This window comes from Pipra filicauda, unplaced genomic scaffold, assembly GCF_003945595.2.
Source record: "Pipra filicauda isolate LSUMZ 115617 unplaced genomic scaffold, ASM394559v2 scaffold438_size560415_pilon, whole genome shotgun sequence".
Classification (NCBI taxonomy): Eukaryota; Metazoa; Chordata; class Aves; order Passeriformes; family Pipridae; genus Pipra; species Pipra filicauda.
Window position 1 is genome coordinate 327565 of NW_024104574.1, and position 17572 is coordinate 345136.

General features: G+C 35.5%; 1 protein-coding gene across 3 annotated transcripts in view; it reads left to right on the forward strand.

Moving 5' to 3' along the window:
- Positions 1-17572, forward strand: part of MIPOL1 (mirror-image polydactyly 1) — a 187698-nt gene that overhangs the window by 79696 nt on the left and 90430 nt on the right. For all 3 annotated transcript variants that reach the window (XM_039385819.1, XM_039385820.1, XM_027726816.2), the window contains one exon: positions 12070-12177. In XM_039385819.1, the coding sequence (XP_039241753.1) occupies positions 12070-12177 (108 nt within the window). The remainder of the gene's footprint in view (positions 1-12069; positions 12178-17572) is intronic.

Genomic DNA, 17572 nt, shown 5'->3' on the forward strand with positions numbered 1-17572 from the left:
CCTGTAATGGTCCTGACAAAAAAAAAAAAAAGGGAACAAGAAAATCTGTCAATATTCTCTTTATGAAATAGAGATTTCACAGTAGCATTAACTTATCTATGTCTGGTTCACCAAGTATGCCTACTTTTGTTTGTTGTATGGCTTTACTGTTTCGTGCTTCAGATTGTGAGTATCTAGGATTTAGCCTCTTTTCCATGTTCTGTTTATTCACTGTTAATTATTTTTCAAGCTGAGTTGCTTGAGAACAAGAAAAATTTAGCTTCCATTACCCTCTATTGCAAATGAAGGACAGGCTTTCCTGTTGTAATCTGCATGTGATTCTAAGATGCTGTTGTCAGGGAACTTTTTAATGCTTTCTGTTGTTAATGCTTTGTTGTCATTCTTTTCAGTGATGTTTTTGATTTATTGTTGAATATGAAGCACAAAATATCATTTTGGTTTATAGTTTACTTTTGTATTGAAAATATTTTTTTAAATTACACAATTCAAATACGTAGAAATACTTAAAGGCCTTTAAGAAGCTGTGATTTTTTTAAAAGTATAATGCTTGTAGCTATAACAAAAAAAATTACTGTGGCTGAAGAACAGTATTAAATCATACAAGTATGACAACTTTTTGCAGTTCTGGAGTTATTAGAAATATAGATTACAGTGGCTAACTACAGGGTCTTTCATTGGTGTAATGTACTGATGCAGGATAATCAACAGTAGTACTTATGAATGTATATTTTATATTGTTGATAGCATAGAATTGATAACTACCTTTTGAGAGGAGGAAATTTTAACATTACCTCTAATTAATGAATTAGAAGCTATAAACATGTAAATCTAAGTATATTAACCAAAGTTGTGCAGCAGTTACTGGTCATCTTTCAGTTATGCTGAGTTGCTTATTTCTTAATTAGCTGTAACACCTTTCTCTGCTGTTGGCAGAAGTATTACTAAAGTTTAGATAAACCCCAAAGTAAAGAGAACAATTCCTCTGAACACTTTGCTCCTAGTTGTCTCATGAGATGACTTGTTCAATAGGTAAGATTTCCTTCCAAGTCATGGTGTAATCATGATGAGGAATTTCATACCTTAGAGATTGTATTACAGATCCCAACAATGTTAGGAAACAATAGTTTTCACTCTCTTTTGCCTGAAAGTGCTCTGCTGGGTTATGTTCAGGACAGGAGTGAACACGAGGCCTCTCTGTGAGTTTAACTCCTTCATCTTATGGAGCTTTAAGACAAAGTTTTCTTCTTTAATCTGCAGGGTTTTTTCAGCTTCATTGCTTCGGGTCCCATTCACAATAAAAATGTTAGGATTTCAACTGTATCTCAGTCTGAAAAATGAGTCTTGAAAATCTCAATTTGAAAAGGAGAGCATCCAGTGCCAGTCTCCAAGAAGAAAAAGCGAAATCATTGTTAATCCCTTGTGCTAAATAGTCACATCAACCTGCTTTCTGCTGCAGAGATAGCCAGCAGCTGTGTCTCTCCTTACATATTCTCTTTATGTCATGTACAGTGTCTTCTATGGCATCCAGACTCTTCTCAGCAGTAGTCATGCATTTTACCCATTTTGTTTGTGTTGGCAGGCAGACCCATCACTTTGCTTTTACAAGTTGTCATAACATTCTTCTGTCTTTGTGTTTTTCTTAATTTTTTTTCTCCTTAGGGTGTCCTACGCTCTGTACATGAGTGATGGAATTGCCAGGAGGAGAGAGAACAGTGTTGGTAATTGCACATGTTAAAGGCTGTTAAAAGCTGATTTTAGCTTTAAGCATTTCTGCTTTCCCGTAACATATCTGAAAGCTGTTAGGTGGCTGTTAATTCAAAGGTGCAGGGTCAGTCCACTTGAGAAGGGTGCATCTTTTTGGGTAGCTTGTCACATTGATCTCTGTAAAACACCTCAGTGAAGCTAAAACTAATTTTACAGAGGTAAAATCTTCAGATTGAACTACTTATTCCTGTACCAAAAATCATACAGATGTTTCTGTATTCTGAGCAATACATAATTTCTAAATATGTGGATTTGTTTTAGTTTTGCAGAACTTCTGTTTACTTTCTTAAACTTTTTTTGTGGGGTGCCTTTGTCTTCTATGCATGATTTATTTTACACTTTTGCAAAGCTGATTTATTTCTTGATTTTTTAAAGATATTTTTATTCTACTTTTCAGTGCATATAAAAAAATTGGAAAACATGTCTGAAATACAATTTGATATTTTTGCTGTTATCTAGATCTCTGTATTGATGAGGCAAAAACTGATTTCACAATAACATTTGAAGATTTATAATTAGTTACTCCATTTTCACGCCTGTTCTCAGACAGTTAAAACACTGACATTAATATTGCTTTTAGATAGTTATGTCCTTTAGTATCAAAGTTTTCTAAAAATCCATGGAGAAAGAGCAAATACTACAGATTCAGATCATTTATTCAAAAAGTGTTTCTTGGCCCTGACATATCTGCAGAGGTTTTTGCTTTTACCTATGTGAAGGCTGTTTTAGTTTGTGATAATCTCTAGTTTAAAGTAGCTTTTATTACACATTAAAGAAGTTCTGTCTGGACATATTATACACAAGAAAAAATTGAAGAACTGCCACTTAAGCAACTGATGGCTCAATTGAGAATACAAAATTTACAGGGATAAACAGATAGTGGGTACTACAAGGAACACCTGCAATACCATGATTGCAATATCTGAATAAACAGATTTTTAAACTCTGGCATCTATATAGTGATCCATGATACTGTTTTCTTGAAAATGTGATGATATTTAAAGATGGACCAGAAGTGTTCCTGTCCTTTTGTGCAGTAAATGCCAACTTAATGTTTCAGCAATAGCCTTGTTTGCATATGGATTTTACAAAAATCCATTGAAGATTATTTGAAAACCAACTCATTAGAATGACAGATTGCTTACCAAATTTTGTTTTCTTGTCAACTGATATTGGTTACATTCAATTAAACAAGGTTACACTTTCTAAAAACATACCTCTGTTAGCAGCTGAGTACCTTGCTTATATCTGCAAATCAGATTCCTAATTTCTAGTTCTTTTGGAAGATTAGGCTATGAATAGTACTAAAATTTCTCCTTTTCATACACCTTTCACACTTTCACTACCTCTATTCCATTATATATATTGTTTGAGAACCAACACTGGGGATTATTCAGTGGGGTTGAGGGAAAGGCTTTAAACAAAAGCAGTTGTCAGCTTTCTGTCATGGTGTGTTGTGTCAGATGTTTGACAAGCTGTCTTTTGGCCATAGGCCATCTGATTGTAATGGAGCTGACTACTCTTCTGAGGAACCAGCAAAACATGTGGCCACAGGAAGCAAAAGCTCCATGTCATTTGGTCAAGTCAGTAAAGCAAAGGTTTTGGGTGTAGTAATCAAGTTCTGACGTGATCTTATCAGTTGGTTAAGATTCTTAAACTTTCTCTGCTAATTTCTCATCCCATAAAACAAGAAATTCCTATTTACTAAACTGATTTAAGTGTTGGAAAAAGTGATTAGTCAATGTTTACCGGGAGTTATAACATAATTAAATATAAGAAGAGTTATTGAGAAGAATCGCATAATAAAGAGAATATGTATGGGAACAAGATGAAGCGAAAATGTAGACAAAAAATGAGATAGTGCAGTGGAGTGAACCTTAACCAGGCCAAGATGAGAATTGAGAATTAGAGTATGTGTATGTTCATTTATTTTACCATGCAAAAAACAGAAGGAAAGATGCTGCATTTGAAGGCGGGAGAGACTAAAGTCGAAAAGGGAGGACTTATGTTTCCTCCTTTCAACAATGAAAGAGAATAAATAAAATAAAAAATAAAATAGTTATTAAAAGTATAGTCCATGGCATCTGAAATTTGTGTTCCTAGTCTATGTAGTATTGTATTTGCAGATCTTTATTCAATGACTTAGAATTTATCTAATAAAGACTTCCTTTTTTATTATTTTGTCATTGTTTTAAAAAGAGAATCTTGACTCGAGTGCTTTTTCCATCTTATGGTAAAATTTTAATTAATATTTTCCATTTGCTGAATTATTTGGGAGTATTCGTAATTTCCTTTGCTTTTGAATATCACACACTCATAAGCAAATTCTAAGTTCATTGTACAGTGGCAGTGTCTCGTGTTTCTAAAACTCTGCAGTGGAGTGTGTGTGTGAGCAGGCATACTACTTTTGTACTGCTCATCTGCTTACATGCTTAGTTTATACATTATTTATTAGACTTATAGGCATGAAATTAAAAAATTAAATTAATAATGTGACTTCCATGTAAAACAGAAGTCGCTTATTTATATATGACTGGCAATTAGGAAAAAAACACTCTTAGGTTAGTTGAATGCATTTTTGCTTAATTTCAGACCCAGTACAGCCTCACGAATAAATGTTTGACTCCAGGTTACGGGGTTTATATTTTGATTAGAAACAACTCAGAGGTGAGGTAAGTTTGTTAACTTACATGCAATGAATACAGGAAAATGTGAAGGTGACCCAGTTACGTGGCTTCAAGAGCTCTTGTGTTTGTTTGCTCCTGCAGATCAGGAGTCTGCCAGCAGCCCCTGTTAGCAGAGCTGTAGTCATCCAGTGGCACAGCCAGCACAGGAACCCTGCTTGAATGACCTGTGAATCACCTATAGCTCAAGAACTTCGCTTTTTCCTTTCTCTATTTCTTGCACATTTTTTATGAGTGTCATTGATTAGGAAAGTCTGTGTGTGCTGAACTCACTGAGAAGTAGATCAGGGTTGTCTTGGTCTTTGAAATATCATCGCTGCAAGGAAATAAGAATATATAGAGAATGCAGTTGGGTGGCATTGCCTACGCCATATTATCTGCCTTAGTGCTACAGGTTGCAACTGGCTCATAGTGAAAAAGATAACAAAACCGTTTCATTTGTATTTCGATGCATTTCTTTTTGTAGCTTTTTGAAGCAGGACACCATTGCACTGCTGAAAAAAAGTATTTACATTTAAGTGTTTCTCTGACTAATAGAATATAAATTTTTAAAGATGCATGTGTTTCTGACGCCTAAGCGCTACAAAAACACTTCTCTTTCTTGAAATCCCAGTAGTTTTAAGCTGCTGGGCATTGTATAAATAATCATTTAAACACATTTGTTGATGGTTTGCCAAAACTTTGAAGAGAAATCATTTCTTTCAGAGTTTAGAAAGCCTTAATTCAAAATTATAATTTAATGGAAAAATGTTGCTAGTGATTATTATGTAGAAACTAATTTATTTCTTTATTTCTTTTAAAATTATTACTTTAGAAGAAAAAGGATAACTTTTATTTATATAAATATAAGTGCTTCCAAACATCTGCAGTTCAAAGTACATAATTCACAGTGACACCAAAGGTTGGTTTGTGTTTTGACTGGATGACTTTGGTATTATTTTTGTCTGCAAAGGAAAGAGTGTACAGCATCCAAGTGGCGCAAGACATTTGCCTCTCCAGAAATTGTGATGAATTTGGGACAAGGGGCAGACTGTTCAAAAAAAAAAATATTGAGGGGAGGGGGAGGGGAGGGGGCTGTCAAAGTGAGAACACTTGCATTCCATTTGGCATCTTTGAACTGGGAGCTAGTCTGAAGTACAGATCATTATAAACAAAGTAAAAAAAGGTGAACAAAATAATCAGCTAAGAGAAGAATCAGTTGAATTGGTTTTGTTTGCTTCACGTGTTTTTTTATTGTAATCAGGTTTCAACAGATGATGACTTAAAATTATAACATGTAAAAAGTAGCTTTGTTTCTTCATCTTTGTCATGTTTTGTGTCTAGAATAATTATTTATACTTCAGTTGTTTATTGTAGTGAATATGTGTTAACTGATTTCAAAATCTAGATGCGCTTTATCACTTTATCACTTTATCTAGATGCGCTTTATCACTTCTGAAAGTATTATGCTGTATAGTAGTAGGATCTCAGTATCCCATAAACTCATCTTTCAGTGGTATTGATGCATTTTCCAACAAGATATGGTGTGTCATTTACTTTGCTGATGCGAATTTTGCTTAAAATGCATAAAGGAAGAATGCATGTTGGAAAATAGTTCTGCCACTCAGATGGACTCCTCCTTTCCCATAATTTGGAGGATATAAAACATTTTCCCAAGTTATTCAGTAGGAACTAGGTTATTTTTATTTCACACTAGTTCAGTAGTTAAGATCCCAGTTCAGCAAGGTCTTCATCCGTAAAAGTCCACAGAATGTTGAAGTGAAGACACTGATATGCAGTGAAGTCATTATGCACTGGCTGACCCAGAGTAAGTGACTTAGCACTCACTGTTGATTTTTTTGTGAGTTGAATAAAAATATGTTACCTTAAGTTTAATTACAGAATTAAACTATTTGTGGGAGGCTGTGGTAATGTATAAGATCTATTTTGAAACTACGGAGGCCACATAAGACTGACTGGATCAGACCGAAGATCGCCACCCTGACCTCACACTGCCAATACCTGGGCTTCAGGAACAGTACAGGAACAGGGCAAGCATATTGCAGTACATCCACCCAGGTACTGTCCCTTTTTTCAGCAAGCTCCTCAGTGGAGTCTTGTGTGTTTATGACAGTGCTGATTCTTAAGGTTGTAAGCATTGCAGGTTTTGATAAGGACTCTAGATGAACAAATGTATTCTCATGAAGCACTATCTTTTTTATGTAATAATTGGATGAGACAATCAAATATTATTCAGAATTCAGGAAAGAACTTTGTGCAGAATTTTACCTGCTCTTACTACATTCGTTTTATTAGACTTTGACCCTCATACCTGTAATAACAGAGACAAATCAATTCCTTCTTTTTTCCCCTAGTATATAAATGGCATAATGTGTTGACTCTTTTTTTCTCTAGCATATTGCCTTAAGTTCAGGAGAGGTTAGTTTGGATTCCTTTTAATGAAAGGCAATGGAAAACATTAAATGCCATATAGTGATATTAAAAGCAAATATAGATGTAATAGGATTAAATAGGCACCAGGACTGCATTTGTAGTAAGGAAATGTTATGGTTTTCTGTTATATTCAGCTTTAACTGTTGCTCCCTGAGCCAGGGAGAGTAACAGTATAGTTGCCTGGGTCAAATCTGTGCTGAAATACCAAATGAGAAATTCACCTGACATGACCATCTAGTTCAGTGAGATGAGAGCTAGGGACCCCGGTCTAGCAAAACATTTATGTCTCTTTGAAAGCACATGAACAGCCTGTTGGACCTAAGTAGTGCAGACTTAAACATGCTTTTTCACGAGGCCTCTAGGGATAGATGTTGTCATCATACAAACTACACAGGGACCAAATGGTTGGGATAGGGAGTTGTTCCGCTTGATCTTAATACTTTGCTGTATTCCGTCTTTGTCCCTACTAACATTATTTCTCCAGTGGGTTGCAGATTTTTCTTTACCTTTGTGTAATGTCTGTACCTTTTACTTTCAGAACACCTCACTGAAGAATCATGTTAAATAATGATCAAAAATCTGTGTAGATGTGGCAGGCCCCATAACACCATGTTAACATGTTATAGGTACGAGTTGAAGAAAATGCTGGAAAGCTGACAGAATGTTAAAGATGATTTATTTATACAAGTGCTAAAGTTATGTTTGATATGTTAATGCAACCTCATTTTCTAGTAAAGGCCAAACACTATTAAGTGGTTTTCTGCATTGATTTTTCTATCTTCTGAAATACTTGATTCATTGTTAACCATCTTTACTCCTTTTATGTAACTGGAACTGGGGCTATCTTTTAACAGGCTCTTTCTGGGTGAGCCTCATTGGCTTTAATCAGTGATATTCTCCTGCTGCACTTCTTGACCTCTTCATCAGTGTTCCCTTTAGCAGGTGCTCCTTTTTGCAATTTGTCTGGATTTTCCCTGTGGCATTCCAATACTCCCACCTGGAAAGTTACTGAAAGGGGTCAGCACCCACTGCGGCTTGAACTGGTGCCTCTCACAAACATCCTTGTTCTGCTGAATCATGTTACCTGATGTTCATTAAAAAAAGACTTGCCAGTAGCCTAACAGTTTAAATTTTAAGATGGGAGGGAAGAACAGACTTGCTGTCTGTCGTCATTTTCCTGTCTGAATCTCTTCTTAGCCTTTTGGTACTTTACCTGCTTTGCTTTTCTTTTTGTGTCTTAGCTGCTTGTGCTGTATCCTGTGCTGGATACAGACGTATTTGTTTCAAGAGACTGAATGTATTTAGAAGAGTTACATGGTGGAAATACAGTTAAAGAGAAGAGTGCCTGTTGCAGGGAATGGATGATGATGTAATGACAGCTGTACAGTTGGGCAGTGATGGTTGCTCAAGGAACACTTGTTGGAGTAGGGTTAGCGAGGTTCACTGTCTGTCAAGTACATTATCACCTGAGTCACCAGACTAGCTAAGGTAGGAGACTTTTTGAGGGAAATATACTAAGAGAAGAGAAAAATATGAGGATTTGAAGGAAGAGAGGAAACCTTTGTCAGGCTTCAGAGGGGGTTTCTTTTGTGTCTTCAGTATTGCCTCTCTGCCTACAGAACTCTGAATGCACACAGTAGACCATGCAATAAAGCCAATTCTTAGTGAGTTGTTTGTGTGAAACCTTTATAAAATTATATGTTACTATTTCCGAGGCTTTAGTATCCTTTACTCAGCGAAGTCTTTAGTGTTCTGATCAAGGCATATTCTCTTTGACATGTATCTACACTGCTCTCATATTCCTTGATGTGCTCAAAGTATTGGAGGTAGAGAAGCAGTTTTCTCAATTAACAGCCTGTGTTTCGTAAATTGTTGACCTCATGGGAGCTTCAATTTAAGGGCACCATTAAAACTCAGATCTGGTGTTTAGATAGGCTATGTTGCACAAAATATTTTTTCTCTGACTTTAAGAGAATTCTGTTCAAAGTTTTCCCAAGTGTGAGTTTTCACATGTTTGAGATAACAGAATTTAGACATTCTTATTTTTAGTATTTTAAATTAAACACTTCCTTTAGCTTTCAGCTTTCTTAAAAGGATGCATCCAACATTTCCTTTTTGCCAGTAGTGAGTTGGATGATGTCTTTTCTTCACTGTGCTCCAAAAACTATTTTTATATATGTTTTTAGAAGGAAATCCAGTTTCTTACTTGCAGCTGTTGGCATTTTAGAGCCCTGGAGTGAACCAATAAAAACACGTTCTTTTAAAGAACATCTATTTTTACTGGACCTTGCTAACAACCAGTGACACAGAATTCAAAAAATGTTGGCTCAAATGAATAGAAGGGCTGCATTGTTTTAATTTCTGTTCTTAAAACTTTTCTTTACAGCAAGATTACACTAAAATTTCATGTGTTCTTATTCTTATGAAAAGGAGTGCTTGCTTTTAGAATGCTATTTTAATGTTTTAAAACTAGGTCAGGTATCAAAGTTGTAAAGTATAAAATTTTACTAAGACATACAGAATGTTGCTGTTTGAGAGTATTATTGCAATGCTTTCACAAACAAGATAATTGAAGATTTTACTCCCTAGACAGCCAAGAATAAATCAGAACATCTTCTTTAAATACATCGGTTTGAACATATTAAAACACTTAGGTGCAATGATCAAATTAGATCACCATTTCTTTCAGTGATGCAGTATGCTGATTGAATATGCACAGTTTTTTTCAGATATCAACATTCTTAGTGGAAACAAAAGAGGAATTACAAAATGTTAGCAAATTTGATGTAAATGTAGTCATGTCAAGATTGACTTGATAAAGAACCCCATCCATTTTATGTTACTTGTGTTGCATCTTTACTGTACATGCTCTGTGTTCTGCAAGATACTAGAGTCCCCCTGCTGCTGTTTATTTCACTGTCCTGTCTTCACAGGAGAGAAGTGGAGAGCAGAATTAAGATTGCATCTATGCCTTTAGTTGTGCAGTCAGCACTGTACACAAGATCTTTTTCTGTATGCTGTAGCTAGGTTTGGCTCTAAGCATATTTTCACCTATATTTTGGAATCAAGAGAATAGTGTGATTATAAATTCAAGTGTAAAGGTGAATTGAGATTTTAGTATTTTTAATAGTATTTACTGTGAGAAACTGATGCTGTTGTCAAATTTGGGCATTCCAAAAGACTGTTTTGAAGAGGATTGTTGGTAAAGCAAAAGTAGGTGGTTGGTAAAGAATTGTTGGTAAAGCAAAAGAGGATTGTTGGTAAAGCAAAAAAAAAAAAGTAGGTGGTCTGCTGATCCTGCATGATGTAACATATAGTGTCATAATAACGCCTGAAGTGGTAGATTGATTCTTTTAATGGTGTTTAGATCATGTGTGCTAGAGAAAAAGAATCATAACCCGGGTTTAGTTCTTCAATAGTTTTATTAGCATCTTCGTGTCTGTAAACACATAATTTTCATGCTGGATATGGAAAAAGAATTACAACTGGGGTTCTGTGATTTCTGATTTTGTTGTGGGTGTAAAATAAACATAGACATTATATATCTCACATATGTAAAAATGTATATAATCAAATGTATCTTAAGATTTTTTCTGTATTTCCCTATCTATGGGAAAGTGTCTTTTCCTCTTTTTCTTGCAAGAAAACCAAAACTGTACATTAAGAAAGTTTACAACACACACTGAGAGAATGCACTGAGAGAAGGCCAGAGAAATTCACTGCTTTTAAAATAGGTAATGCTAATAGAAATAAGCTCAAATTTCTAACAGAAGTAATTAAATACAAAAACAGATATGTGAATTGAATTTTTAATAGTATTATTGGGCTTCTACAAATATTTAAAATTTATTCAAATATAGGAATGGATCGTTCTGTTTTATATACTATGCTAGATGCCTGATGAGCGATACATTGTTAAGGACTTATTTTGTGTTATTTTACTTAGACCTCAGTCCGTCAGCTTTCTGTTTCACGGATTTTCTTTTTTTAGAGTTTACATGAGTCACGCGTCATTGTCCTGTGTCCTGAATTGCTCAGGTTGTATCTGCGTTGTGTGTACATACATGATGGGAAGTTCAGTTCCGTGTTGTCGGCAGTCATTGAGATAGCACAAGAGACTGACATTTCCAGGTCTTTCATTTGAAGCAGCATTGGCATTATATCCCAATTCTTATTCCTTTCTTACTAGTGTTTTCAGAAAGTATGTATCAAAATATTTTTATCAATTAGTTGTCTTTTGTTCCAATGGTCTATTAGCTTTGGGTTTTGGTGGTGATATCCAAACTATCTGCTTGTAATATACTGTTGTAAAATGCACCTCCTGGTACTGTGCTTTTCCCTAGTTCTAACAGTTGCTCTCCTACATCTTCCTGGTATTTCATCTGTTTTGGTTTGCTTTTATTTTGTAAAACGGTTTTTTTCATAAGGCATTTAACTGTCCAGTGACATCTAACTACTCTTTCAATCCAAGATAAGTGGGCAAGACCTTTTATGGTTATCATAAGAAACAGAAATATAATTTGGCTCACAACTTGCAGATCTTTAAAACAGATGCTCAGGAGACAGCAGTAAGTATATATATACGTGCACAGAGTAGCAAATGTTATGTATATGCATACAGTAGCAAGTGTTAATTTTTTTTTTTTGTAATTAAGTTAAATATTTAAAGAAAACAATCTTAAAACTTCTTTCAGTATGTGGCGTGTGTTGCAGAATTAGAGTAACCCCTTAGTGTAAAAAATGCAAGTATAAAAGTTACATGTATATATTCCAATAAAAGACTGGATCCTGGATTTGGAAGGAGGGTCTTCATTTGCTTTGTTTTCTAAAAGCATGCATTCTTACCTTTATGTCCACCTAATACATAAAAGCCAAAATCTAGCCATATATTGGCATAACTAAGAGCAGAAATTCAACTCAACATTTCTAAGACTTTTTACAACATTCTGCAAAATGTCTTTATCTGATACTTGGCTTTTTTGGCATACTGTTGGACCAGGAAGAAACTGAATAATGATTCACATTTAAAAAACATAGTTCTAGTACTGTCTGGGATTGTAACTTGCTTTTATCACATGCTTTCACTACTGCAGAAATGATGATGGGGTGATTTACGTTAATTCTTTTGGCTTGTTGAAAAAAATATGCCCACACTCCTCTACTTAATGGGATTCTTTCCTCGTTGCAGTGCAAACGGCTGGAGCAGGAGCTTCATCATCTGAAAGAGCAGAACCAGACTTCAGCAAACAACACGAGACATCTGACTGCTGAAAACAATCAAGAACGTGCTCTGAAGGTAAATCTCCATTTCTTCTTGCAGGCAAATTAAGGTTGTAAGCCCCTGGTGCCAGCTTTCTGGGCTGCATATATCTGTTGTGTACATTTCGGCAGAAGTGAGCTATGGTGTTTGCCAACAACCCCTTCTTTAAACACAGATACAGCACCCTTCTGTTATGGTTTTATTTTATTTTGCATCTGAATGCAACAAGAAAAAAAATAACATATCATCCAAATTATTAGGCTTGTAATTAACATTAAATTCTTGAGATCTGTCCTTGCAATATTGCATTTTATAAGGTGAAGAAACTGCAACTGTTTGCCTCGTGGTACCTTTGCAAAACTAATATTTTAAAGCATGGCTGTTTGATCTGCTCCCGGCAGTGTGTGCTATATTAATAACATTGTTGACCGATACTACTAGTGACCACATAGTTGATACTACTATTTGCAAAAGGGTAGCTAGTTGGAACTGGGAGGAGGAATAATAAGTCTTGTCAATAAGAATAAAAATGAGCAGAGAGGCGGGAGAGGGTCAGAGAAAGGACAGTGTAAAGTGACAGGTTATTGCTGCTTTGAGAAAGGGAAATTGTAATGTCAGTGGAATTGATAGCTACATACCCAGCAATCTCACCGCTAGCCAGAATAAGAGACTATGCCAGGTAAGATATGCAAGCATTGTGCACACTTCTTCAACCCCTATATTCTTAAAAATCTTTTATGGGTAGTGGAGATACAATATAAATACTGAAGTTACTCTGTTTATCCTGTGTTGTCGTTTTAGAACTGTTTGATTTAGTAAGATCCAAGGATATCTCATTTATGGACAGATTTTCCTCTGCCTCCTTTTCCTATTTTCTTTGTATTTGGGAAACATCGTTATTCATACAACAATTTGACTGAAGCAAAGTATAGGAATAAAAGTAAATTCTTGTGTAGTTTGACATTTCTCAGTTAAAAAAAAAAGTATAATGAATAAATGGACAGAGGTTGAGTGCCACGCAAATGCTGTATATTCCGTGGGTTTATTATTGCTATCAGAATCTATGGTGAATATTATAAAATGAGATGTGCAATACAGAAAGCAGATTACTCAAAATAGAGGTCACAAGCATTTAGGGCTGCTTCTGACTGCAATAACAGTATTTTTTTGAATCTGGTATCACTGAAAAAGCTTGCCAAGCATGCTACTTATTAAATGTAGTATTGTTTTTCATTAATTGCATGCTGACTTGGTTTTTTTTGGGTGTCATTGAAAATATTACACACAGAGTCTTTCTGTTAGAAAAAAATGTTTTATTTAAACTACACTTTTTACATTTAATATTGCCTGACATAATGCTTACAGAATAATTATGTTTTCAGAGCAAGAAATGACTTGATAGGTCAGAGTGTTACTAGGATTTCATTCTAAGCCCGATATTGCTCTTCTAGCACCTAATCTTTAAAGAATTTCATTTCTGGCTGTCACAGGCATTTTTTTATTTTTCGAAGTTAGAGGTTAATTGGTCATAGTCTTTTAGGGATGAGAGTCTGGGGAGATAAAAAAAGGAATGCTTTTCAATTTTTGGTAAAGTTTAACCTTTTTTAATATTGTAGCTCCTTAGAGTTTATCTCAGTTCATCTCACTGTTGCCTACTGTGAGGACAGGTCCATTATAGTATTTTTTAAAAGGCCGATGGGTCAAGTTGTGTTCTTGACCTTGAAAACTTTAAAATGCCCCAGTGAAATATTGATATACAGCATATAAGCCTTCATCCTAACCTAAGCAGTCATGTAAATGAAAAGCTTATCACCCATTTTTAGTCTAGTACAGCCTGGGAAATAGACTATCTGGTAGGGATGAAAGTCATTTCAGTGACTCCCTTAGGAATTCGTTTGTCAGTGCTCTGGACCTGGCTGCAGATGGCTGCCATCAGCAGCACAGCTCCCAGAGGAAGAAATATCCAGCCAGAGCCCCCTGACAGGTCACACACTGCAGGGTCCTGGAACACAACTCCCCTGTGAAACCCTCTTGTTCTTAGCTGTTGCCTCCTGCCTCTTGTATGCACTCACTGACTATTTTAAGTGCTACATGCAGAGCACATGTACAGACCCAAGCATCCCGTCCTGTCCCCTCTCCACCACAGAACACCCTCTGGATATCTGACGGTTTTCAGAGAAATAGGACAGGCCATTTGTCTCTGTGATGCAGGGTAAATATCAACACAACTACTATTTTCTCCGTGATACAGGGAACTACATTTATTTTAACCACCTCCACAGGCAAACTGGGAACTGTGCTATGTGTTATTAACCTGTTCAGCGGAAAGAGTCCAGGTATTTCTTCTGAGTCTGTCCAGGACAGTTTCTGTCAAGAAAGTTTTTTCAAAAAAAAAATCTTTAATTTTCCCTATTATCTTGAACTTAATTAACATTGTCTGATTCAGTTTGGCAGAAGGCATATTCTAATGATGAGGAATTTGATCTGCTTTAGATTTTCTTCAGGGAGTAACAGAAGTGTAAACATCAGATATGATGCAGGGATATTTGCAATCTTAAATGGATAAAAATATAGTAATCAGGATCAGCTAGATTAAGGATGGCATATAAGTTTGTGATAAAAAATGAGATCATTACCTCTGTAGGACTCTGAAGTACACTTAACAACAAACCCAATGGCTATTATTTCTTTTTAACTTTTTAAAATCATCTAAAGACTCTGAGATTAGCTCAGTTGGTTAAAACTTGATGCTAGTAAGGCCAAGGTCATGGGTTCAATCCCCTGTATGGGCCTGTCACTTAACAGTTGGACTCGGTGATCCTTGTGGGTCCCTTCCGACTCAGAACATTCTATGATTCTGCATTCTCTCATATTATTGAGTTGATTGGAAGTAAAACAGCGTAAGACCAATCCACAGGAAACCTATTTCATCCCACTGATGTAGGGTCTAATAGGTAAGATAAGGTGCAAGCTTTCAGATTTGTTTTTAGATATATTAGCTCACACGGCTACTGTCCCCTTCTTTGAGGCAGTAGCAACCCATAGTCAGGACTGAGGCAAAGCAGCAGGGAGATTGTGAGAGAGGTGTAGTGGCAGTAAACTGGCCAGATCCAGGATCTGGAAATAACAAGGATGATGTAAGCACTCTTTTGCATACTTTTGTTTTTACACTCCTAGATCCCACGTCGCACCTGAGGATCATGTGACAAATAGAACATATGACACGTAAAGCGTGCTGTGCACATTATAATGTGCCATTTCATCTTTCTGTGCCATATAACATCTGCACATCTTTGTGTGCTGAAGATAGCTCTTCATAAATAATCTCTGCATACATATTAGTACTTTGTGATTTAAAATTTCCATATTTAATATATTTATTCCATAGAACATTCCTTACAGTGATGTGGCCCAGTCAGCCCCCCAATGTCAAACTGGCACTCCTAATTTTTATAATATTCTTATTGGTCACAGGGGATTGTATTAATTGACTGAAAAGGCCAATTTCAAATCTTCCCTCCAGGCAATGCCCGCAACTGCACAGAGGTCATTCAGAGAAGCATGCGGGCCCCTATTTCCATAGTTAAAGTAAAATAATCCTCTTCTTTGTGAAACCATTTTTAAAAATCTCTTATAATATTTCACATTGAATTATAGCTAAATCTTTTAGGGATAATTGCTTCCTAAGGGCCTATACATTTGCGCTCTTAGTACATTTTCATAAAATAAGATCTGCAGAGTGCTTTGCAGTTCTAATGTGTCAGGGTCTATATGTAAGATTATTCATTTGTGCTTGGTCTTCATAATTAACATTTGGTCTCTACTGATTCTGATAAATGTATTCCCATAATACATAGAAATAGCTGATTCAATTAAACATAGAAAAGTTGAAAAATTGCTGGTTTTTCATTGGTATTCAAATATTGTTGTTGATCATTTTATTGTTGTTAGCTTTGTAGTGTGTAATTTTGAAATTCAGAGTTTTAAGTAATATATTTTTCCTAAAGAAAAATAAGGATTTTGCCAGTGTGCATACCTCTTTACTGAGTTGAAGAAGAATAGGAAGTAAGTCTTGTGAAACAAATAACTTTATGTGAAATTGTATAGAAAATGTTTAACAGAATTTGAATGAAATAGAGATGACCTTTTTTTTCCACAAGTCTGATCTATTTTGTAATTTTTAATTAGGTGGCATATTCTTCTTAAAGCAGCTACTAATTTAGTTTAAAGACCAGAGAGACATACTAATTGTACTTTGAAGGCCAACTCTTGAAATGGACAGGAGGGCTATTTCATGTTGTTATACAAATCAGGTGCCCTTTACTGACTAAATGAGATTACTCCATCCAATTATGATGTCATTAGAACTTGTAAAGGTTATTAATCTCCTTCAGAGCTGTTAAGATGTTAATATTTTGTTGTGATTGGCTTTTTTTGTAATATCTGCCTATCTTTTTAGTTGCAGTTTCTTTTTTATCCTACATGCTTCCACAGTTTTATTAGGAATATAATAAATTTAGAGTCAAGAAAGTGACCTGAAGGACCTGTCAGAAGTTTGTCTACAGTAGTGTCATAAAGCAACTGTGGCTGATGTCACCTCCTTTCTGCTGACATATAAGAATTGGGTCAAGGGCAGGAAATCCACCATGCATAGCAGTTTGGTAGTTGTTCTGGTGACGATGCCTGTAAAAAAGCCACTCTAGAAGACTTAATTTAAGTATTTCCTGTTGCATGTCATAAATTGTATTAAGTTCTCTTCTGATTCCCAGAAATTCCCAGATTCTTAGAGTAGAAACCATTTTTCCATACCTATCTGACAACACTAACTACAGAAACAAATCCAGCGGACTAGTCACTCTGTCATCCAGAAAGGGCATGATCGCAAAAGATTCTGATGTTATAAGAGCTCAACATTTTTTTCAAAAGCTTTAACATGAAGTATAAAATGTTTGCTACTGTTGAAAAGCATGGAGTATTAATGCTATTGAGACATACAATATTAACTATGAAAAAGGTCCTTTAAGATAATGTGGCATTTATCTGCAAAAACTAATTCTAACAATGTTTTTAGGTTTAGCGCTTCAGAGCTGAAGTTTCAGAGCCTCATTTTAATGAGCTAGAGGTGGGTTTTGTCTGTAAAGCCTCTGATTTGTTTCCAACAGAGACACATGCTTTTGAGATACCTCGTATTCCAAGGAAACTTGACTGTATCAGTGCTGGGAAACCAAGAGACTCCAATCACGTCTCTTCTATTCAAATTCCAGCTCAACATATAGTTTTTACATTGTAATAGTTATTAATTGTACCCTTTCATATTAATTTCACATGAGGCAATAGAGATCAAGTTGATTTATTTGATGCTTAGAATGTAAGTTTTGAACATGTCAAGGCCCAGCCGCATCCAGAACTCCACTCTGCCACCTTCAGCCAT